Source organism: Lagenorhynchus albirostris, chromosome 10, assembly GCF_949774975.1.
Source record: "Lagenorhynchus albirostris chromosome 10, mLagAlb1.1, whole genome shotgun sequence".
NCBI lineage: Eukaryota > Metazoa > Chordata > Mammalia > Artiodactyla > Delphinidae > Lagenorhynchus > Lagenorhynchus albirostris.
The window spans coordinates 99651553-99676908 of NC_083104.1; the positions used below are offsets into that span (position 1 = coordinate 99651553).

Below are 25356 nucleotides of genomic sequence, written 5' to 3' on the forward strand. Positions count from 1 at the left end.
AAATTATAAGTTATGGGCTGCATCAGAGCTACAGTGCAACTATCAACATGACAGCACATAATTTAATCTGCTCTCTGATTCTGTGAAGTTTGTTTTTCTTTTACTAATATGATAATTCTACTGGATTGATTATGTGTTGATGGTCCTCTCATGAAACTAAGGTAAAGGAAACTCTACAAAAAGGCCAATTAGCCTAATAAACAAAGAAAACAAACACCCTTATAAAAGGACTAGTGGCCAAAGGAGATACAGTGAGTTGCGTTACAAAGTGGGTGACTGCAAAGAGTACCTCGTTATCAGCTAGGAATAACCTGAAGTTGAAAAGGACATGGTACTGGGGTCCATGTTGTGAAACGTATAATGAGGCCCTCTGGGTGCCGAAGCAACAAAAGTCTGGGGTGGAACCAGATCTGCCTCCTACATGCGGTGCTCAGCGATAAACCTGGGGAAGGTGGGGCTTATCCAAGAGAACGTGCACACGGAAGTGTGCAGCATGCATGCGTGTGCAGATGACCTTTGGAACAGGGTGAGCGGGAGGCCAAGGGAAGGGGCACTAGGAGTCCTCAGACCAGCCTTGTGGAATCGGGCCTTGGAGAATCGGATCTAGAAATCTGCATCACAGGGACTCATGTCACGGCAGGGGTCTCACTGATTCTGCACCCCCGAAGGGGGTGTACTGAAAACCAGAGCCCAGAGCCGTGTCACACGAAACCGACACAGGAAAGGAGGCCCAGGGCAGGTTAGAAACAAGGCAGAACAGGGACTCGGGGGTGGGTGCACCAGCCCGGGCTTAGCATGGGCTCCAGAGCCCCGACCTGTGAGCTCCTGGCTCTACCGATGGCAGCTGCGGCCGCAGACCCTGAGATACAGCAGCAGCCAAAGAAAAATGAGAAACAGAACTTTGGTCGTGAGCACCACACACAGTCCACTGACTTCCTTCCAGGCTCTGGCAGTCAAGCACGGATGCAGCTAATCACAACTTGGGTTTTCACTCTTGTTTTTTAATCCCCGCACACACATCCCAGGGCAGCTCTGGCCCCTGATTAATGTAACACAAGTATGTGCTCAGGAGAGATCACAGCTCACCGTCCGACTATCAGATTCTGGAACAGATCCACCAGGACAAATAAGTCTAACTTTACTCTTTCTGGCACATTTTTGTCAGTGTTTTCACATTTTTATAATTTTTGTTTTCAAAAGTACAGATTCACCAACAAGTGAAGGTGGTAATGACTATGACTGATTACCGAACACCAAATGTTCTTTTAACCCATTGTTTGCAATTTTCTACAGGGAAGACAAAAATAAATGCAGTGTGATAAACTCAAACATTCTAAATAATTTTTTTGGTATTTAAATTACAGGGTTAGTATAGCAAAAGGTGAAAGAAAAGACAACTTTTCATTTATGTTCTGGCATCATATGCATAGTCAATCGCCATCCCTCCCTTCAGTGGCACCACCACCATCACAACGCTAGTGACCACTTATTTAAATCTATTTATAAATAGTGATTAACTAACATTATCCTAAGTGCTTTGCATGTGTTAATTCATGAATCCTCACAATGCTCCCATTGGTACAGATATCACTGCCTTCTACAGATGAAGTAACCAAGACACAGAGAGGTTAATTAACCTGCTAGGGTCACACAGCTAGGAGTGCATACCTCTCAAAGATCAGCACAAGGGTGCCTTCAGCTTTGAAAATACAAACTCAGGAACACCCCTCACCCAGGACATTTCCCTAGTACATGGTAAGCCTTCACAATGCTTTCACAAACACTGCATTTGAATACAAGTTCTAAGTGAGGTTTTACCATGCCATTGTGGTAAAGTATAGAAAAATCGAGAGATTTCTGAAACGTTCTACAGAATTAGGACTGGAACTCAGCCCCCAACAATTAGTCCTCTCCTCCAAATCAAGATGACTCATAATAAAATCAGCACAAAATCCAAAATTAGCACAAACATCCTTAAGGCCTGCTTTAAAAAAATACTTATAAACAGTAATTTACAAACAACTCCAATATGCATTGTGCATAAATGAGAAATGCATCTTAGGGTAATATCAAGGGTTGGGCTATAAAAAATTCAACATAATTCACAAACAACACACTTAAAAAAAAAATCAATAAAAAATGATTCCATGCTCATGAAATAGAGTATACTATGCTAGTAGGATGGCTCAAATAGTTTGACATTGAAAATAATACTCTACAACAACATGAAATTATTCCTAAAGAGGGTAAAGCTTGAAAGAGTGCTTTTTTTCTAATACGCAAAGTGACACGAAAGCTGTATCAATTATTCCTCATGGGCTCTAAGCCTGACAGCCTATGCTCAAACCTCGGCACTGACTTTGATCTTAAGCAAGTTTCCTTATCTGCAAAATGGGATGATAACTGTACAAACCTTACATGTAGAGCACATAAAGATAAATGAAAATCAATGAGGAAACAGAAGACTTAAACAGTGTATAAACCAGCTGGAACTGACACTACATTGAGAAAACACTCCACCCAACAACAGCAGAATACATGCTCTTCTCAAACGGACGTGGGATGTTCTCCAGGACAGTCCATATGCTAGGCCATAAAACCAGCCTCAATAAATTAAAAAAAAATTGAAATCACAGAAAGTATGTTCTCCAACTATAATGGAATGAAATTAGACATTAATAATAGAAATAAATTTGAGAAGTAAATATGTGGAAATTGAACATACTCCTAAATAACCAAAGAAGAGATCACAGGGAAATTAGAAAATACTTTGAGATGAATGAAAAAGAAGACACAACATACAAATATTTATAGGATGTGATGAAAGCAATGCTTAAAGGGAAATTTATAGCTGTAAGTGCCTCTACTAAAAAAAATTCTCGAATAAACAGTCTAATCTTCTACCTTAAAACACCAGAAAGAGAAGAGCAAGCTAAACCTAAAGCAAGCAGGAGGGACAAAATCATGTTTAGAGTGGAAAATTAATGAACTAGAGAACAGAAAAGCAACAGAGGAAAAATCAACAAAATCAAAAGTTCTTTGAAAAGACCAATAAAATTGTCAAATGTTCAGCTGGATTGACTAAGGAAAAGAATTGAGAAGGCTCAAATTATTAAAATCAGGAATGAAAGAGGAGACATTACTACTGACCTTACAGAATAAAGAGGATTGTAAGGGGACACTATGAACAACTATATGGCAACCAATTAGATAACTTAGACAAAATGGCTAAATTTTTGGAAAAGACATTGACTCAAGAAGAAACAGAAAATGTGAACAGACCTATCACAAGTAAAGAGACTGAATTAGTAACTTAAAAACTTCTCAGAAAGAAAAGCCCAGATGGCTTCACTGATGAATTCTACCACATATTTAATTAAAAAGAAATTAATACCAACTCTCCACAAACTTTTCCAAAAAACAGAGGAGGAGAGAATATTTCCAAATTCACTCTCGGAGGCTCATATTACCCTGATATAAAAACCAGCAAAGGACATCACAAGAAAACTACAGACCAATATCTCTTTGCCTATAAATATAGGCAAAAATCTTTAACAAAACACTAGCAAACCCAATCTATCAACATATGACAAAATGACTATACATTGTGCCCAAGTGGGATTTATCTCAGGAATAAGGTTAATTTAACATCCAAAACAGAATAAAGGACAAAAACAACTTGACCATCTTGATAGATGTAGAAGAAGCCTTTGACAAAACCTAACACCTTTTCATGATAACACCACCAAGCAAACTAGGAATAGAAAGGAACTTCTTCAAACTGATAAAGGGCATTTATGAAAAACCTACAACTAACAGCATACTTAATGGGAAAAGACTAAATCTTTCCTCCATAAGATCAGAAATAAGACAAGGATGTCCATTCTTTTCACTTCTATTGAACATCACACTGGAGGGTCTAGCCCGGGCTAGCAGGCAAGAAAAATAAATAAAAGCTTTCAAAGGAAAAAGGAAAACTCTCTCTACTTGCAGATGACATGATCTTAGATATAGAAAATCCTAAGGAATCCACCAAATAACTATTAGAATGAATAAACAAGATCAGAAGGGTTACAGGAAACAAAACCAATGTAAAATTTGAATTGTTATTTTTATACACTAGCAACTAACAGTCAAAAAACAAAATTAGAAAACAATTCCATTTACAATACCACTAAAAAGAATAAAACACCTTGGAAAAAATTTAAAATAAATATAAATAAATATATTTATAAATAAATATAAAACTTGCACTCTTAAAAATGATAAAACATAGTGGAAAGAAATCTATCAAAACTTAAATAAATGGAAAATATCCCATGCTCAAAGATTTAATATTGTTAGATGGCGATGCCCCCAAACTGACCTACACATTTTGCAATCCCTATAATCTTCCCAGCTGCTTTTTTCTGCAGAAACTGATAAGCAGACCCTAAAATTCACACAGAAATGCAAGCAACCCAGAATAGCCAAAACAATCTAGGAAAAGATCTAAGTTTGAAGAGTCATACCTCCCAATTTCAAAACTTACCAAAAGCTATAGTAATCAATACAGTGTTAGGCCTCAGGATAGACATACCTTTCAATGGAACAGAATTGAGAGTACAGAAATAAATCCTTACATTTATGGTTAACTGAAATTTGATAAAGCTGGTAAGATAATTCAATGAGGAAAGAAAAGTTTTTAAATAGTTCAAAAGACTGAACTTGGATTCCTTCCTTATACTATACACAAATATCAACTTAAAATGAATTGTAGACTTAAATGTGAAAACTAAAATTATGAACGCATGGGGACTTCACTTCACACCTACTAGGGTGGCTGTGATGAAAAAGACAAGTGTTGGCAAGGATGTGTAAAGCTGCAACCGTCACACACTGCTGGTGTGAGTGTAAAATGATGGAGCTGCTCTGGAAAACAGCTTTGCTGTTCCTCAAAATGTTAAAACATGGAGTTACTACACAACTCAGCAATTCCCCTCCTAAGTATCTACCCAAGAGAAGTGGAAACACATGTCCACACAAAACTTGTACAACAATGTTCACAACAGCATTATACAGAGTAGCCAAAAAGTGAAAATGACTCAAATGTCCACCAATTGATGAAGAGGTGAATAAAATGTGGTATGTCCATACAATGGACTGTTATATGACAATAAAAAATAATAAAATACTGATAGATGCTACAACATAGATGAATCTTGAAAACATTAATGCTAAGCGAAAGAAGCTGGTCACAAAAGACCGCATGCTATATGAGAAGTCCAGAATAGGTGAATCAACAGAGGAAAGTAGATGAGTCTTCTCCTAGGCCTAGAGGGTGGGTAGTAATGAGAAGTGACTGATAATGGGTATGAGGTTTCTTTTTGGGGTAATGAAAACGTTCTAAAATTGGGTAGGAGAAAGCGGGGAAACCCCCCAAGAAGGGAACAGGCAATACCTCTAGGACCAGATTTTGAGGGGTCAAATACACAAGCGACAGAGGACTTTTTTTTTTTTTTTTTGCAGGTGGGATAAAAGGAGAAGGGAAAACAAAACGAATGGCAAACAGAAGGCAAAATGATACCAACAGGCTGATGTGGAGGTAAAAAAGTAAAACGCTAAAATGTAAACTATATTAAAAAATGATGACAGTATTCACTTCCTCCTTTGTACCCAGAAACACTCCTAGGAGGAGATGAGGGGCAAAGGGGATTGGAACTTATATAGGAAAAAAAAAACCCCACTTCATCAAAATTCTTTAAAATAGTGATACCTTTCATGTCATACTCTACCCTACTTCTAGGAGTTCAGACTGAGAACTCCATAGGATTCAAATTATTGCAGCAATACTCAGAAATGCAAATAAAAATAATAAATAGCACTGGCTGAGTGCCTGCCATGGGCTAAACTCATTATCTCCAAATCCTCATTAAAAATCTCATTTTAAAGAGAAGGAAAGTGAGGTACCAAGGTTATGCAACTTGCTCAAGGATGGAAAATTTACAAGTAGCAGAGCTGAGATTTGAAATCAGGAGCCTAATTCCAAAAATCCAGAAATTTACCACTATACCAGTATGTCCCAAGTACACCATCAGTGGATCATAAAATGATTTCAGTTGGAATAAACTGGACCATCTCGTTTGAGTATTTATATATGATAAAATATCAATTTCACAACTATATAAAGTCTTCTTTTGAGTAAATATGTAAAAAACAATGTTAGTCAACTCTTCAAAAGAAATCAACATAACGCCTAAAAGGGAATACGGAAAAATAAAAACAGCCTGACTTTTTGAGAAGGTGAAATTCTGAGTCCCTTTAAAACGTTTTCCTGGATTTCCGATGTTCCTAAATGTGTGTGTAAAAAAAGAAAGCATTAAAAAAAGTCTGTTCTAACCCTTAAAATTAAGTAATCGTTCTGTAAAGTGCATTTTCCATTGGTTCCTCCCACATTTTAATATACCCACCACTGAGCTCCCTCCCACTTCTGAGTGAGCCTCTTTCTCCCTCAGGAAGTAGATTCCTGACATTTATCAGATTTTCTTTCTCATTTTATCCTATCTTATCCTGAAGCTCTAGGACCAGCCCACTTAACTATTTATTCAACTGCTCCAGAAATTTTTCGCCCTGCAGGGTATCTGGTAGGCATATGCAAATAGTTTTAAAAAGGCAAGGGTTCCTCTGTGTCTGATAAGCTGCCCACCTCTGGCACCTAAGCAAAGAAACTCCAATTGGTAAAGGGTCACCCTGAAGATTCCCCCATCGGCCAAAGACCTAGCCCAGGTACTTCTGTTTCCTTGAGCAGACACCTCTGACACACTGGAGACTGTACACGGCAGGCACACAAAATCATCTCTGGCTCTTCCATACAGTGAACAGAACTCTTTGTGCCTTTAGCTAAGATGGATGGAAGGCCACTTTGCTTTCTGTCAACCTCCAGGCTCTAGCTAGCAGGCAGAGGCTGCCCTCACTCACCTGTGCATGTTCCCATTGGTGGTAAAAGATTGGCCACACACAGAGCACTTGTAAGGCCTCTCCCCAGAGTGCACCAGCATGTGGCGGTCCAGGGAGCTGGCCGAGCTCAGCGACTTCCCGCAAATGCTGCATGAATGGTCGGCCCCTCCAGTGTCTGTGTTGTGCTACAGAAAGCAATGATCGCAGTGGTCACTTAGGAAGACGGGTCAAAATGAGGTGATTATGAAATGCACGTTCAGAGCTTTATTAAAAAAAAACTAACACTTCTCAGCAATTTTTTTCTTTTTCATTTAAAATATCGTCCCGAACATCAAAATCTATTGAGACCATAGGCAAATAAATATTGTGTTCTATCAAACCCAAGTTACTAAATGATGTTACTATTCAGTACCATGTTACGATTTGAATATTGTCAGTCCTTCACTGTTCTAGATTCAATACTTGTCATGAACCAGCCACAGCAGGCAAGGGAGAAGGATAAATCTTACAGTAAAGAAAAAAAGCCCAAAGAGATCCCAAATCAAGGAAATTCCCTGCTACATGATGTAAGTTTATAGCAATATATAGAATTAGGGTCTACAACTATAATCTCACTGTACTGTGAGGAGATTTGGTTCACAATGGCAAGTCACAGATGATGAAAAGTCTTCTGTTACATGTGGTTAGTTAATTAGATGTTTGCTAAATTCCAAAAAGATATTCTGTGTTGACCTGGGACTTTGTCACAATAACACGGACACACAAAAATTATTTCATAACTGCCCCTCAAAATTAAGAATATTAGATCTAAATTAAACAGCCACAATCCATCCATTAAGATAAAATCCCATCCCCTCTCTTAACAAAGAAAATACAAAAGCAGCAGCAAACCTGGCGAATGTGCATAGTTAACTGATGCTGTGTAGTGCAAATCTTCTCACACAGGGGGCAGTTATAGGAAGACTTCTCCTCTTTTGTTTCCTGAAAAGAGAATAAAAGGGAGAATCCATTTCAGCTCACAGTGAACTAGTGCCTCTCATCTGTGTTATAAACATCTGTGTCTGACGAGCTGTAGCAACAGAGCAGCTGAGAGCATAGGCCCTGGAGCCTGGCTGGGTATGAGCTTGGGAGAGTGGCCGTCCCATCTGCCCTCCGTTTCCTCATTTGTAAAATGGGGAAAATAATAGCATCTACTGCATCACGCGGTGATGAGGATTAAATCAATCAGCACACAGAAGGCACCAGAACGGTGCCCCGTACAGGCTAAGTGCTCAATAAATACTAGTGTTCTTGTTAGACACCATTTAGTTAATCATCAGCGATGGCGAAAAATTAAGCATCAAGTCACAGCTGAGCTAGAAAAGGGATGTATTTCTCCTCAATTCTGACCCAGGCTCCAGTCACTAGTTTCTACCTGGTCTTGAGTCCACCAAGACACACGAGAGGGAACAGAGTTCTCACGTCAAAAACCCACCCTCCCGAGGGTGGAAGGCCCCAGTACCCACCAGTGTGCCCATCGGACATCAACGGGATCCTTTTACTCGCTGCGAGCACCTAACTGCTTATAAATAATAAAAAAAGAGCGAGGGAGGGTGCAGTCTCTGGGAGGTGACAGGAGGGAGGGCTGGACCCTCGGGCACCTTTCAATAGACCTCTTTTCACTTGTACTCATTTGAATGCATTTCTGTTCCCTGAAATGATACCAATTATTGAACACTTACTATGTGCTAAACTCTGCACATACAGAATAGTGTTTTTTCACACAACTGTGAGAAACAGCCACTATTATGGAGCCCATTTTCGGGATGAGGAAACGGGTACAGAGAGGCAAGTAACCTGCCCCCAGATCAAAGGACTATTAAGTAGCAGAGCCAGGATTAAAACTCAGGCCAGCTGCTCCACAGCCCATGCCCCAAACCGCTAGGCTGTGTAAGTCTGACCCAAAAAGGATTAAGCCCAAGGCACAGAAAGGAAACACCCTTGTGGTTGGCTCATGAGAGATGACGAAAATAAAAGTCACTCTGAAGACCATAAAAACAAATGGCACCAGACGGGGTGGAGTGAACGCATGATGGGTCTAGTACGCGGCTCCTACAGTGGGTCCCTCTCACTCTTCAGAGACTAACAAGCCTCATTTTAAGCAATATACACCTGCTCCCAGTCTGTGACCTTGGGTCTGAGAAATAGGTATGCTACACATTTTTTCACTCTCAAATTTAAAAATAAATCACAGATATGAATTCTAAGGAAGGTGATTAACCCAGAGACAATTTAAAAAACAAAACACAAAAAAACCCTGCACCCTCGCCCAGTCGTCATCCACTTCCACTCCTCCCCGAGGCAACGTGTGTGTCTGCGGGGAGGAGGGTGTCAGACCGTCTCATCCCCACTCTACGACAGTCAGAAAGGAGCTGGCCAAGAACCACCAGGCAGAAAAACCAAAACCAAAAGTAGTAACAACAAAGTGAGAGCACTCGTATAAAAAGGAGGGATGCCTCACAGCTGGGCCCAAACTCGGTCTTTGGGGTATTTTTGTTAAATTATTAGGTTAGTGATAATATATATTAAAAAGTGTTTTGTTTTCTTTTTTTTAAAAAAAGAGATTCATCGGTAGGATGGAAATACATGTTAAAAAGTCAGGCCTCCAAGTAGCCAGCCTCTTGAGGATTTTTAAATTCTTTTTAAAAAAATCATCTTGCGTTCCCCTGAGACAGATTCCAGACACGCTGAGTGGCCCCTGGGGCTAATGGGATTGATTCTGGGTTTACGGTTAACTGGAGCCTCACCATTCTCAGAGGCGGGCAGCGGCACGCTGCAGACCATAGCACAGGTCCAGGACATCCACAGGTCCAGGACATCCACGATGGTCTGGGAGAAGGAAGTCTCCAGACTCAGATTTAACTTTTAAAGACAAATCAAGCAGAGAAGGGAGCATCGTGATGCTGGAAGAGGACCTACTGGAGAGTGCTGAATCCAGTGGCTGTGGCCGTGCTGGTGGAAGGAGCACACTTCCTGAGCTGACAGCCAAAATTAGCAGCTAATGTGATAACTAACCATTCCATAGTGAAACTATCTGGCACCCTTGTTGGCTTCCGGCTGTGGTTAATCTGCCTTGGAACTCTGCTAGCTGCTGGGCTTCTCCCCAGGGCTCCCTTCTCAGCCCTCCTGTCCGTCCCAGGTAAGGACGACGCACTCTGCACTCTCTCTCCCGCACTGCGCTTGTTTTTTTTAATGCACTGTCTTTCCCATCCTACCTCTAGCCCAGACCTCCTTTCAAAAACTCAGCCAGTGCCCTAAGGAACCCCAGAGGACACAGGAAGTGGGTGGAAAATGGCTCAGGCACCCCTGTGGAGTCAGCTCCACTTATCATGCAGGGATGGAGGTGCCGTGGGCCCCCTCTACGGCTCTACCTACTGTCTGAATCACTGGGAAGGGACCAGAGCCTGGACTTGGGCCAGGTCTGCCTGTGTTGGGGCGATGCTGGGCTCTAAGGAAGAGCTCGGCACCTGGCGCAGTACCTGGTTGGAAGGAGGAGGGGGGTGTATATTGTGAAATAGGGGCATGGATGGAGGGATGGACAGATAGATGGATGGATGGACAGTCACATGAGAGTGGAAATAAACCTTTTCTTCCCAGAGCTAGCACTCCTTCTCGGCTCAGGCCACAGTCAAACAGGCTGAGAATTTTCTCAGGTACCCATAGGAAGAGAGGCACGCGGAGACAAGGGAAAAAAGAGAGAAAAAGTATCAATGCCCCAACCCTAAAGCATCATTTAACTCTGCCAAGTCTTCAGCCTTGAGAAAGAGGTGGAGAAACAGACACTCCTGTGCTGCTGGAGGGATTTTAGGCAGGGACAGCTTTTCCTGGAGGGCACATCGTATCAAAAGCTGTAATTCATGTTGTACGTCTACAAATTTATAGAAGACCATCACACTATGCTCAGACAATTCTGTATAAAGACAGTCACTGCGGGATTGTTAATAAAAAAAGAAAATTAACTCACAAAAGCCCAACAGGCTTACCTTCCTGTCCACCCCCAGTCCCTGGACAAACTCAGAAGACTGCCTTCTCCCGAGGGTTTGGCGGGACCCCATTAAATCAGTGAAGCCAAACATGGAACGTTCACATTACGTGGACGCGGAGTGGAAAGGGGAATGGCTCACCTCAGTCCTTGAGCTTCACGCACCGTCAAGCATGCTGCTGCAGGACAGCAACACCTTCTCAAGTGCCCCGTTTGTACATTAATTAAAAGACTCATCTTATTTCCCAAGGGAGGAGACATGGCCTTTCATAACATCCCTGCCCTCCCATGTCCTCTTCTCCACCCCTCCTGATCTCTGAAAATTCAAGACGAATAAATGGCATCTTGGGTGGAATTCTCGGGAGCCCCATTGTGTGCTTTGTCAAGGATGGAAGCTGAAGAGCAGCTCCAGCACAGCCAGGACTCATCACTACCTAATCTGGCGACACTTAAAAAAAAATCAAGGAGGTGGCGTCAGAAACCCAATTAACCGGCTGCTTGAACGAGGAAACAAATCATGCCACAGGAGAGGAATAAGCCGAGTTCTCTGCCTCGCCTGTCCCGTGGAGAAAGCTCGCATTCAAATCAAATCACACGGCAGAGAATAAGGGCGCTTTCACCAATACTGACACCACAGCGTGGAAAATTTTCTCTACAAAGGGAAACTGACATAAGCTATGAGAAGTTAGCTCTTGAAAAAGGATTATGGCCTCTGGGTACATCCATTCAGTTCTGACCACATCTGAGTTTCTGGCTTAGGAAGCTGGGGCTCAAGGGGACATCCTTCTCCCAACACTCTCATGGATGCCACAGCCGGGCACACTAACGCTTACCTGGTTCCTTCGGCCAATACGATTTGGTCCCGGAGGCTTCATGGGGGACCTGATGCTCTGGGGGCTCCCACCATTCTCGGCAACCTTCCCTACGCTCATTACCGCTGACATCATGGTGTTGATGGAAGACAAATCTGAACCTTCCAAGCCAACGGGCGAACTTGACATCATTGGGACAAAGGTTTAAGCTTCTAGGAAGCCTCGGCCACAGAACTGAAAATCAGAAATTGCTGATGTGATCAATGGGAAGTTTAGGCTTCTGTCACAACCAGGTGGCAGTGGCCATGGCTGCCACCACTGCAGTCGGGTTAAAACCCCTTCTTCAATTCAAGCTGACACTCATATGACTCCTATGACTTAAGCTTTCATCTAAACCAAGTGCTGTCATACCAAACCGATAACCTTGCTTCCTTTCTGAGCATGTGCCACCGACGAAGCTGCCCGAGGCAGGTCTTTCTGCCTTTCCTAAGCTTTCAATAGGGAGAGTGGGAAAGGCTATAACAATTAGGAAGCCGAGGAGCTGCCATCTGGCCAGCACCCACCTAACAGCCTAACTCACTTACTGCTATGTGCATGTTCTAGACCTAACAACTAAGGATGAGAAACCTCAGCTTTCACTTAAACTCCAGGCTACAATACCGTGATTTTAATGGGGAGCCCGAACTGTTAAGACAACTGAGAAGCCAACGCTATCACCCAACACTATAACCAAATTTCAAATCAGCATAAAAAAGACAGTTTCTTAAAACATGCAGGTACATAATATAGCTGTACCCCAGAAAATGGACAGAAGAAAACCCAGCCCCCACTGCCAATCACCTCCATTTTCTGCCCCAACTGATATACTGTGAGACCTTCCCCTGCTGTAGCAATCGCCCACGTGGAGGAGGAAATGAGGTTGGGTTCACTTCTTTTTTTTTCTTCTCTGGTATCACTCGCTGACACTGGAAGGGAAGCAAAGGCAAAAAGGTTCAGTGAAGAAAAAACAGAAACCATTTGTTTACTCTAATCTCAGACCACTATATTCTCAAGACTACAGGGAACAGTGTGAGAGGAGGCGGCTAACTCTTCTTTTTCTTCCAAAACCACGTTCTGTGGTTGTTTTTCACCCTTAACTGATGTGCCCTACAGTGCTGTCACCCTCACTCCCAACAGCCAAAACGATTCTGTGGTATTTTATTTTCTGAAGCTCATATTTATATCCATACAGCAAACTTTCTGTCATACTCTACTCCTGTCTCCCACAAGGACTCTCAAGACTCCCACTTGACCATCTCCCACCTCCCCCTAAAACTGACCAAAGATAGGCAGTAAAGGAGTCAGAGTCTGAAGGCTAAAACCTCTAAAGGCTCAGAGTCTAGGAGGGATTAGGTCAGACCTTAAAGAAACTTGGTAATACAAATAGGTTGACTAAAGGGAAAACTACAGCCCACGTACACATCAAACTTTACTTCTCCAGGCCTTTTCTAGTTATGCTTCTTCCATAGAAGTACTATGGCTACAGGTGCGGCCAGAAGTAAGTCTCCAGGTCAACTGTTTCCCTTATTTTATCTGGGAAGATATTCTCTAGCCACACATCCTGTTATGCTCCAGTGTGCATTAAATTCTTCAAGTCCACAGCTGCCTCAGAGATCAAGCTAATTATCTCAGGAGCAAAGTGAATACTTAGGAACAACACCAGAAAGAATGTGATGTCTTGCGGTTCCTCCTCCACCTCTAGGAGAAGTGACCTAGGATGTGACAAACGGTAACACCCAGAGCAGCTGCAAACGTGTCCAGCAGCACAGCAGGAAAGCCTGGGGACATAACTTTATTAAGTGATGCTGCCATCAGCTGAGAAGTCCCGAGCTAAAACCTTACCCAAGAGCCAAAGAGAAGCTCAGGAACAGTACTTTCCTTGTCAAAAGACAAAATGTGCCTTCCTTTTAGTAGACATTTTGAAGATATGACTCTAATACTTTTCCAAATGGTAAGTCAGAGGACTAACTACCAAACATACAACTTAAGACCACTGATCCAGCCTCACCCCTCACATCTTTCCCATTAAAAGAGGAAATCTTGGGGCTTCCCTGGTGGTGCAGTGGTTGAGAGTCCACCTGCCGATGCAGGGGACACGGGTTTGTGCCCCGGTCCGGGAGGATCCCACATGCCGCGGAGCGGCTGGGCCCGTGAGCCATGGCCGCTGAGCCTGCGTGTCCGGAGCCTGTGCTCCGCAACGGGAGAGGCCACAGCAGTTAGAGGCCCCCGCGTACCGCAAAAAAAAAAAAAAGAGGAAACCTTGAGCCGGCAAGCCGCCTGCCGCAACTAAGACCTGGTACAACCAAATAAATAATAAATTATAAATAAATAAATAAAAATACACATTAAATTAAAAAAAAATAAAGAGGAAACCTTGGTCCAAAATTAAAACAAACAAGAAAACAACAAACCCCAAAGCTGTTGTCTTTCCATGAAGTTTCCTCCATATATGGAAGACCATTTAAACTTATTAAAAATTGTACTTTAAAACTTCCAATTTTGACTGTCTTTTAAAGTTTATTTGGGAGATTCCTCTCTAGGAAGAAACATTCAACACGAGTACACACATACGGAAGTATACACATACCTCATTTTCTTCCTTAAAGGATTTCTAACAAAAGTATCATCAGTTCCCCAGAATTGCTGTCATCAATCAGTATATGATTAGTTCCTTGATTCAAGTAAGGGGACACCTTCTATACCAAAACCATCTCATTCTTTTAAATATACATCCCCCATAGTTTTAATGTACATCAAATTATAAAATAAATGACTAGAAATCTTTATTGTAATTACATTATGTCAGTAAAAATAAAGTTAACCTTTCCACCAATTTATAGTGGGAGTTTAGATGATCTTGCTTTTGTCCTATTACTATACTTAGAGAAGAAAAGTGTGGTACAGTTTTTCAGACTAGGAATTGATTAGAGAAAACACCTTTTAGATAAATATAAAATTATAAGTTATAGAAAACATATTCTAATTCTTTCACTGAGTAGGGAAAGAAAATGGAAAAAAGGGAAATAGTCAATATGAAAATTAACAAAAAATATATTCATCAAAAAGAGCCAAAGTGCCAGTAAGAATTTTTGTCACAATCATTATAACATCAAAGATACATTCTTGCAAACTACCTGAATGTCCTAAATATAGAAAACCCAGCAATAGTCACAACAGTTAACCAACCTAAGGGCTGAAAGTTGCAGGGGCTTATATCCCAACTGGAAAAGGAGAAAAGTCATGCAAACTTGCTATTTCCCATTTTGTCTGGACAGGAAGACATTTGCTAAATTTATTTCCCCTTTGGGATAAAGTGTGAAGTGTGACACTACCCACTGAGGACACCAAGATCACCTACATTCACTTCCTTTTCCTTGTTTAAATGTAAGTAAACAGTAACATTTTTTTAAAAATACAGACTCCTCATCTTTGATCAGAAAGAGCAATTAACAAAATGAAACTCCCAGTTACACTGTCTGACAAGAAGAACAGTCACTGGACTCGTCCCTGAAAAGCTGTTTCAGAAGCAAAACCCAAACCAGCCTCTCAGACCTGTTCGAAGATTTTCCTCCAGTTTGCGCTTGTGTGTTATGCGTGAGCTCTCCTTTAGGGAGGATGGAGCAGGAAGAAGGGCAGGGACCTGGTTGTAAAACAATGCAGCCCATTGTTCCCGGTCAGAAAACACAAATCCACCTTAACATTAAGGTGCATTTATGCACTAATTTAACCAGAAGCCAGCAGCCAGAATTAGTCCATTCTACCTACCCCACGCCTGACCGTGGACCACACTAGAGCAGTAATCCAAACTGACCAACCTAAACCTTCTGATACTCAATCTCAGGGGGTGAAAGATAGGTTTAACAGTTTAACGTCCATTTACAAAGCACACTTTCTTTATAAATACTTATAGTCCGTATATTTTCATTCTCTCCTCTGCTCCCTGATACCATCCTACACATCAGCTCCATCACTGTAAATTAAAAAATAATAATAATAACCATAATAAACAAAATAAAAATCACTGGCCCCATTCTAGTACAATCTCCTCCAGCTGCAACCAGAGAGGAGTGGGAACCCAGATGAGGCCCCCAAATCACAGACATGAAAGGGAATCGTCATCTCTATTGACATGGCCAAGTGGACTGGCCTTGTGTTCCAGTTCTGAACACGAAGAGTTCAAATCTGCGAGTGGGAAGGAAGAAGCAGGGAACGGGGGTGCCTGCAGCGCTGCTTCCTGTGAGCCAGGTCCTCGGCACGCTTTCTGGGACTTCTCATCCCACACCCCCGGCTCTTAGGTGCGGAATAACTAGCAGTTCACAGTGAGAGCTTCACCTTGGTTTTGTACCAAAACCTCAGGAGGACCCCAAGGAGAGGGTGGACCGCTCAACGGGGACATGGGGAGGGGAGGGAAGACAACATTCAAAGTTACTGTGACTCAAGGAGTGTCAATAAAGTTTAACTGACCTGTTTATCTTCGTCGTATCAAGCTGGCTCTCCTTACTGAGGAGCTGGCGCTGGCTGGGCCCAAGCGTGGGCAGGGTCACACCTCAAAGCCACCACCTCTGGAACAGATTGGAGCAACCTACAAAAACAAGAAAAGATGACATTAAGAGGGAGTCCAGACCAGACAGGATCCTGTCTCTGTATCATTTTCTCCACTTATACCACTGAGAGTCACAAATTAAGGACAACAGCATTTCCCATCCCCTGCCTGCACTTATAAGCAAGCTTCCAGCAACTAGGTCAATTACACCCGAGCAAGAGCAACTGGAATCGAGTGTGGCGTGGACGGAAGGAACCCCCAAAGCACATGCCCCAACAACATCGAGGGCGTCATCACGTTGCAAATGGCCGAGACCAATGGCTTCAAGCGAAGCTTTGAGCATCTGAATGGCATGCTGACAGCAGGTGCTGATGGACCGCCATTTTAAAAGGAAGAGAAGAAAAGACCACACTAAGTGCTATCAGAAACAGAAGGAGAAAAGAAGAGAGTTGAAAGTAAAACATATGGAACTAAACAGCCCCTTAAGTAAAGCAGTGACTATTATGCCTCTTCCTGAGTGGTGGGGAAAATGTCCACAACAGTTCAAATAGGACCAAAGGTGTATCTTTTCCTTTCTGTAGGGAAGATACAGAAAACTCCTCAAATTACACATGCCCTTTGAGAGTTTGAGAAAGGCTGCTCTGGGGTGCCAGGGGCCTCAAACCCCCGACCTGGGAGAAAGCTGTGTCTGGCCCTCTGCAAACTCAGAGAGACCTAGAACACAGCATTTCCCAGAACTACACGTCCAGAGAAGATGCAAGAAATGTTTAACAAAAACCTAGAAGATAAACAAAATTGATAAACCTTTAGCCAAACTCAACAAGAAAAAGAGGGACAGGATGCAAATCAATAAAATTAGAAATGAAAAAGGAGAAGTTACAACGGACACCGCAGAAATACAAAGCATCCTAAGAGACTACTACAAGCAACTCTATTCCAATAAAACGGACAACCTGGAAGAAATGGACAAGTTCTTAGAAAGGTATAACCTTCCAAGGATGAACCAAGAAGAAATAGAAAATATGAACAGACCAATCACAAATAATGAAATTGAAACTGTGATTAAAAATCTTGCAACAGGGCTTTCCTGGTGGCCCAGTGGTTAAGAATCTGCCTGCCAAGGCAGGGGACACGGGTTTGAGCCCTGATCTGGGAAGATCCCACATGCTGCAGAGCAACTAAGCCTGTGCGCCACAACTACTGAGCCTGCGCTCTAGAGCCCGCGAGCCACAACTACTGAAGCCCGCGAGCCATAACTACTGAAGCCCACGCGCCTAGAACCAATGCTCTGCAACAAGAGAAGCCACCGCAATGAGAAGGCCACGCACCCCAATGAAGAGTAGCCCCTGCTCACCGCAACTAGAGAAAGCCCGCGTGCAGCAACAAAGACCCAATGCAGCCAAAAATAAATCAGTAAAATAAATAAATTTATATTTAAAAAATCTTCCAACAAACAAAACTCCAGGACCAGATGGCTTCACAGGTGAATTCTATCAAACATTTAAAGAAGAGCTAACACCCATGCTTCCCAAACTCTTCCAAAAAATTGTGGAGGAAGGAATACTCCCAAACTCATTCTATAAGGCCAGCATTACCCTGATACAAAAACGAGACAAAGATACTACAAAAAAAGAAAATTACAGACCAATATCACTGATGAACATACATGCAAAAATCCTCAACAAAACACTAGCAAACAGAATCCAACAACACATTAAAAGGATCATACACCATGATCAAGTGGGGTTTATCCCAGGGATGCAAGGATTCTTCAATATATGCAAATCAATCAATGTGATACACTAGATTAACAAATTGAAGAAGAAAAACCGTATGATCATCTCAATAGATGCAGAAAAGCTTTTGACAAAATTCAACACCCATGTATAACTGATTCACTTAGTTATAAAGCAGAAACTAACACACCATTGTAAAGCAATTATACTCCAATAAAGATGTAAAAAAAAAAAATTCAACACCCATTTATGATAAAAACTCTCCAAAAAGTGGGCATAGAGGGAACCTACCTCAACATAATAAAGGCCATATATGACAAACCCACAGCAAACATCATTCTCAATGGTGAAAAACTGAAAACATTTCCTCTAACATCAGGAAGAAGACAAGGATGTCCACTCTCACCACTATTATTCAACATAGTTTTGGAATTCCTAGCCACAGCAATCAGAGAAGAAAAAGAAATAAAAGGAATCCAAATTGGAAAAGAAGTAAAACTGTCACTGTTTGCAGATGACATGATACTATACATAGAGAATCCTAAAGATTCCACCAGAAAACTACCGGAGCTAATCAATGAATTTGGTGAAATTGCAGGATACAAAATTAATGCTCAGAAATCTCCTGCATTCCTATACACTAACAACGGAAGATTAGAAAGAGAAATTAAGGAAAGAATCCAATTCACCATTGCAACAAAAAGAATAAAATACCTAGGAATAAACCTACCTAAGGAGGTAAAAGACCTGTACTCAGAAAACTATAAGACACCATGCAAAAAATCAAAGATGACACAAACAGATGGAGAGATATACCATGTTCTTGGACTGGAAGAATCAATATTGTGAAGGTGACTATACTACCCAAAGCAATCTACAGATTCAATGCAATCCCTATCAAACTACCACTGGCATTTTTTACGGAACCAGAACAAAAACTCTTAAACTTTGTATGGAGACACAAAAGACCCCGAAGAGGGCTTCGCTGGTGGTGCAGTGGTTGAGAGTCCGCCTGCCGATGCAGGGGACACGGGTTCGTGTCCCGGTCCGGGAAGATCCCACATGCCGCGGAGCAGCTAGGCCCGTGAGCCATGGCCGCTGAGCCTGCGCGTCCGGAGCCTGTGCTCCTCAACGAGAGAGGCCACAACAGTGAGAGGCCCGCATACCGCAAAAAAAAAAAGATCCCGAAGAGCCAAAGCAGTCGTGAGGGAAAAAAATGGAGCTGGAGGAATCAGACTCCCTGATTTCAGACTATACTACAAAGCTACAGTAATCAAGACAGTATGGTACTGGCACAAAAACAGAAACATAGATCAATGGAACAGGCTAGAAAGCCCAGAGATAAACCCACGGACCTATGGTCAACTAACCTATGACCATGGAGGCAAGGATATACAATGGAAAAAAGACAGTCTCTTCAACAAGTGGTGCTGGGAAAAACTGGACAGCTACATGTAAAAGAATGAAATTAGAACACTCCCTAACACCACACACAAAAATAAACTCAAAATGGATTAGAGACCTAAATGTAAGACCGGACACTATAAAACTCTTAGAGGAAAACATAGGAAGAACACTCTTTGACATAAATAACAGCAAGATCTTTTTTGATCCCCCTCCCAGAGTAATGAAAATAAAAACAAAAATAAACAAATGGGACCTAATGAAACTTAAAAGCTTTTGCAAAGCAAAGGAAACTACAAACAGGACTAAAAGACAACCCTCAGAATGGGACAGAATATCTGCAAACAAATCAACGGACAAAGGATTAATCTCCAAAATATATAAACAGCTCATGCAGCTAATATTAAACAAACAAACAACCCAATCAAAAAATGGGCAGAAGACCTAAACAGACATTTCTCCAAAGAAGACATACAGATGGCCAAGAAGCACATGAAAAGCACTGCTCAACATCACTAATTATTAGAGAAATGCAAATCAAAACTACAATGAGGTATCACCTCACACCAATGAGAATGGGCATCATAAGAAAATCTACAAACAACAAATGCTAGAGAGGGTGTGGAGAAAAGGGAACCCTCTTGCACTGTTGGTGGGAATGTAAATTGATACAGCCACTATGGAGAACAGTATGGAGGTTCCTTAAAAAACTAAAATAGAACTACCACACGACCCAGCAATCCCACTACCAGGCATATACCCTGAGAAAACCTTAATTCAAAAAAGAGTCATGTAGGGCTTCCCTGGTGGCACAGTGGTTGAGAGTCTGCCTGCCGATGCAGGGGATGCAGGTTTGTGCCCCTGGTCCGGGAAGATCCCACATGCCGCAGAGCGGCTGGGCCTGTGAGCCATGGCTGCTGAGCCTGCGCGTCCGGAGCCTGTGCTCCGCAACGGGAGAGGCCACAACAGTGAGAGGCCCGTGTACCGCAAAAAAAAAAGAGTCATGTACCATAATGTTCACTGCAGCTCTATTTACAATAGCCAGGACGTGGAAGCAACCTAAGTGTCCATCGACAGATGAATGGATAAAGAAGATGTGGCACATATATACAATGGAATATTACTCAGCCATAAAAAGAAACGAAATTGAGTTATTTGTAGTGAGGTGGATGGACCTGGAATCTGTCATACAGAGTGAAGTAAGTCAGAAAGAGAAAAACAAATATCATATATTAACGCATATACGTGGAACCTAGAAAAATGGTACAGATGAACCGGTTTTCAGGGCAGAAATAGAGACACAGATGTAGAGAACAAACGTATGGACACCAAGGTGGGGAAAGTGGTGGGGGGGAGGGGTGGTGGTGGTGGGATGAGTTGGGAGATTGTGATTGACATATATACACTAATATGCATAAAATAGGGGCTTCCCTGGTGGCACAGTGGTTGAGAGTCCGCCTGCCGATGCAGGGGACACAGGTTCGTGCCCCAGTCTGGGAAGATCCTACACGCCGCGGAGCAGCTAGACCCGTGAGCCATGGCCGTTGAGCCTGCGCATCCAGAGCCTGTGCTCCGCAACAGGAGAGGCCCACGTACCGCAAAAAAAAAAAAAAAAAAAAAAAAGCATAAAATAGATAACTAATAAGAACCTGCTATATAAAAAAATAAATAAAATAAAATTCAAAAATTCAGAACTACACCTCCAGCCCATTCTGTCTCTGAAACAGTCTCCAAAGAGTGCAAAACTGGAGAGAGTAAAGAAGTAAAGTGACTGCCACACGGACAAAAACTTGTCCCTTTTGGAGTGTCTGCAGAAAAGCTGCCCAATACGCCACACGCCCACTTATCATCCTGAATCTTACTTTGTCCACACAGTTGCTGAGCACCTAAGGCGGGCAAGCTCCTCCCGAACGGGTCTGCTGGGGGTGAGAAAGCTCCACCAGCCCTTCCTGTCAGAAACAGCTCCTCAGTGATTTCTGACACCACAACAGCTTCTCTCTCTTCACACCTCACTGCTTCAGTTCTCCTGCCTTTTCTTTGTGTCTTTCTCTTCTGAAAAGTTCTTTGGATTTTGAATAAAGTATCAAGAAGCAAGGAATAACTCACAGGGACAGCCCCAGAAAGGCCAGAGACACCACCACCACCCCCCGCCTTTAACTTGGAGGAACCCTTATTACTACCCCAGCAATTCCCGCTGTTTCTTGTGGGCAAGACCCTCCTCGAGGATCTGATGAAAATTATGGACCCTCCCACAGATAAAAGGACATACTACACCCAACATCTTCCTTCAGTATCAAGGGGGTCAGGGGCCCCAGAAACTCATCCGGGATAAGTAGGATAAGAATCCCGGTTTTACTTGATATATAACCCACCTTCCTTGAAACTGTGAATCAAGACCATTTTACTAAAATTCCCATGAGGTTTCAGAAACGGACAAAGAAAACATCCTTTCAGATCATCCCCACCCATCTAAATTTAAAGATGCGTAAGGTGAAATTATATACTGTTTGAAAAAAAAAAGCAAACAAAGTTTCCCTATGTTGGGCTTCCCTGGTGGCGCGGTGGTTGAGAGCCTGCCTGCCGATGCAGGGGACACCGGTTCGTGCCCTGGTCCGGGAGGATCCCACATGCCGCAGAGTGGCTGGGCCCGTGAGCCATGGCCGCTGAGCCTGTGCGTCCGGAGCCTGTGCTCCGCAACGGGAGAGACCACAACAGTGAGAGGCCCACATAACGCAAAAAAAAAAAAAAAACCACAGAGAGACGTATCTCTGGAATTAAAAATTTCCAGAATATAACTAAGACTCTCATTGAAATATGGACCCACTCCCTCCCCTCACTTAAAAAAGATACTTTAAAAAGTCCACCAAGTAACTTCCTCAATCCACAAGGGGAAGCAAGGAGAGGAGAGGGCCAACCTGACAGACTTGACCCTGAAACTTCCATCCTCTGATCTTGGATGTAAATGATCTGAATATCAAGAATGTCTTTCGATTAAGCTGAGTAACAAGAGTCACTACCCTGTTTGTTTTGGGTTCCACCAGGCCTGAGGGATTCACACAACTCCAAGAGTGGAAAAGTACAGGACGGTTCTTGGAAGAAAGTTCAAGATACCCCTTAGCTCTATCACCACCACCTCAAAAAAAGAAAAAAGAGAAGAGAAGAGAAGAGAAGAGAAAAGGACCCATGAGGAGAGGCTGTACCCTGGAGACAGAACCTCCAGGAAGCTGGAGGGGTGGGTCCCGGGCTCCTGAGGGAGGCTGCTGCATTTCTGGATTTGCATTCCCACACAGGCTTTGCCCACATCTGATGGAAGCAGGATGGCCTGAAGAGGGCAGAGGTCCCTCTGTGAGGATGATGGGGAGGGCAGGCCAGCCCCAGCCCCAGAGGAGATAAGGGACAATGTTATGCGAAGCCAGAAAGAAAAGATTAAGGATCCTGTCTCCAGGTCAATGAGATAGCAAAGAAGAGATGAAAGATAAAAGGGACGATGGTCTAGAAACAACGCTTCCCAGCTTGTGAAAACCCGCTGGGTTCTTGAAGTGAAATCTAAAATCTGTCCTAAGGCCCCCAGGAAAAAGCTTGGATGCCTAGGATGACAGGAGAAGCCCACAAACCAGACAGTGGGGAGGTTTACAACACCGAACCAGGACAGAGGCGGTGCGGAGCCTACACAGATGTCCACAAATACTTGGGATGGTTGATCCCCTGATTGAAACAGCCGGTTTGGGCCAACCCAGGACCGGCTAACAGAGTGTGAGTGTGAGTTTAGAGGAGTTCAGATACTAAAATGGTCTGGGCTACTCGGGGGCTTAACAAGCAGCAAGGACAACTCTCTTAGGATGGGCTGACTGATGCAGGAAGTCCTGGCTAGGCTGGGGATGAAACCCAAGCCGGCTAGTGCGCACCATGGCCATGCCTGCAAAGCTCGGGGCAAAACCGTCTCCTCTAACCAGGACGGCCTCGCGTGTGCTCTGAAGGCTGACAGCTGTGACTACGGCTCTGAGTTCCAGGAAGCTGATGTGTTTCTTGGCTGAGAGTTCAGTCTATGCCTTGGGTAGGGCGGCAACCATGCACGGCCCCCTCCCCCTCGCTGGCACAGGCTTTGCTCAAAGGGAGCCTTGGAGTGTCACGTAGAGCATTTGAGCGGTACAGCGGGGCACCGTGAGCTGCTCCAGCCAGCCCTGGATCCTACCCGCAGGGGGAGCGCGGATGCACCCCTCGGCACCAGCCACGTGCAAGACAGCAGAGCTGGGAGGTGCGTGGAGGGCAGCAACCCGGGGTCCCACGGCCACGTGTGTGGTCCCCGGGTGGTCTTCTGGGCTCTGCCTCCACAACATGCCCCCTCTGGATGGAGGACTTGCTGACCCACGTTCACAGTGCTCCGTGCTCTGGCCTCAGTTTTCCTCTGGCCTTCTCTCCCACCGGCCCTCACACTCTCTGTTCAGTTTCTTCCCCCAGAACATACACCTGCACCCCTCCCCTGATCCCATCCCTCAGGGGCCACTGTTCACATGAAGCCTCCCGGATTGCCACCAGTCGAAGGCTCTCTGTTCCAAACTCTACCTCTGCAACACTCGCACTGAAAGACTAGAATGAAGACTAATGATGAGAGTGGCTAACACTTTCTGAACACTGTCTGCCACAAGCTAAAGTGCATCATCTTACTCGATCCCTGTAACAACAACCCTGTGAGGGTCAGTCCCACTGCACAGCCCCCAAGACCACGGTGGGAGAGCAAAGCGAATCCAGATTCTAAACTCTGTTCAGTTTCTGTTGGACAACAACTCCTAGCGCGGGGCTTGAGAGAACAGACGCACTCCCTGTCACATTCTCGGACTTCTAACGATGGTCTTCTGAGTCACCTCTGCCCCTCCAGTGCACGGCTTCCCATTTCTGCCTGTTTCTAGGCAGGAAGAAGGTGCTCTCTGCTCCCACTTTCACCTCTGGCAGGAGAAGGACTGGACTCCCACCCCAGACTAACAAGTTCACTGCACGGAGTCTGCGTCCACGCACGGCCCCTGCTGAGAAAAGGGCTGGGGGTCCATGTTCTACACCCTGTGGTTCTCCAAGCAGGCAACTGGAAGGAAGCCACCAGGCTCCTGAAATCCCAAACATCCCAGTCCTGTGGGAGAGGCTGGATCCCACTGATCCACTGACAGGAGCTCGAGCTCAGAAGTGACCTGAGTCCTCCGGGGCCTTCCGCTTCCACAAGAATCGATTGCAGACTTGGAGTCCACGCTTTGGGGTCCTCTCCTGGGGTGTGGAAGAGACACGTGTGTAGGAAGTACTGGGGGGCAGGAGATGGGGAGCACAGATGGTGGAGAGTGAGTCGCAGAACTGCACAGATCAAAATTAAGCAAACAGGGGCTTCCCTGGTGGCGCAGTGGTTGGGAGTCCACCTGCCGATGCAGGGGACGCGGGTTTGTGCCCCGGTCCGGGAGGATCCCACATGCCGCGGAGCGGCTGGGCCCGTGAGCCATGGCCGCTGAGCCTGCGCGTCCGGAGCCTGTGCTCCGCAACGGGAGAGGCCACAGCGGTGAGAGAGGCCCGCATACGACCAAAAAAAAAAAAAAAAAAAAATGAAGCAAACACCATGCGAAGGTTGGAGTCTTGCCTACAAGAAATGGGGGACAAAAAGGCCTCCGTGCCGGGGAGCCCCACAGGGCCCTGCTCAGCATCAGAAGGAAACCTTACAGTCTCATCTACTGTGAGAGGTTAACTACTACTGACCCTCGCTCCAGCATGGCCACCCAGAGTCGTCCCGTCCAGTGGCATCACAGACCTTGCTTTAGAAATGCAGTCTCAGCAAATGTGAGTCAGTCATGATGCTCTACACCTTAAACCAACACAGTGCTGTACATCAAT

The 25356-nt window shown here is 43.9% G+C and overlaps 1 protein-coding gene across 12 annotated transcripts in view; it reads right to left on the reverse strand.

Moving 5' to 3' along the window:
- RREB1 (ras responsive element binding protein 1) overlaps positions 1 to 25356 on the reverse strand; it is a 135192-nt gene that overhangs the window by 53979 nt on the left and 55857 nt on the right. For 9 of the 12 annotated variants that reach the window (XM_060163741.1, XM_060163742.1, XM_060163753.1 and 6 more), the window contains 5 exons: positions 16273 to 16390; positions 12610 to 12734; positions 11791 to 12003; positions 7828 to 7917; positions 6958 to 7121 (listed from right to left, as the gene is read on the reverse strand). In XM_060163741.1, the coding sequence (XP_060019724.1) occupies positions 6958 to 7121; positions 7828 to 7917; positions 11791 to 11961 (425 nt within the window). In that variant the 5' untranslated portion in view covers positions 11962 to 12003; positions 12610 to 12734; positions 16273 to 16390. Of the gene's footprint in view, positions 1 to 6957; positions 7122 to 7827; positions 7918 to 9722; positions 9745 to 11790; positions 12004 to 12609; positions 12735 to 16272; positions 16391 to 25356 lie in introns of those variants that run through there. The other 3 variants (XM_060163748.1, XM_060163750.1, XM_060163751.1) reach the window with 3 other exon arrangements.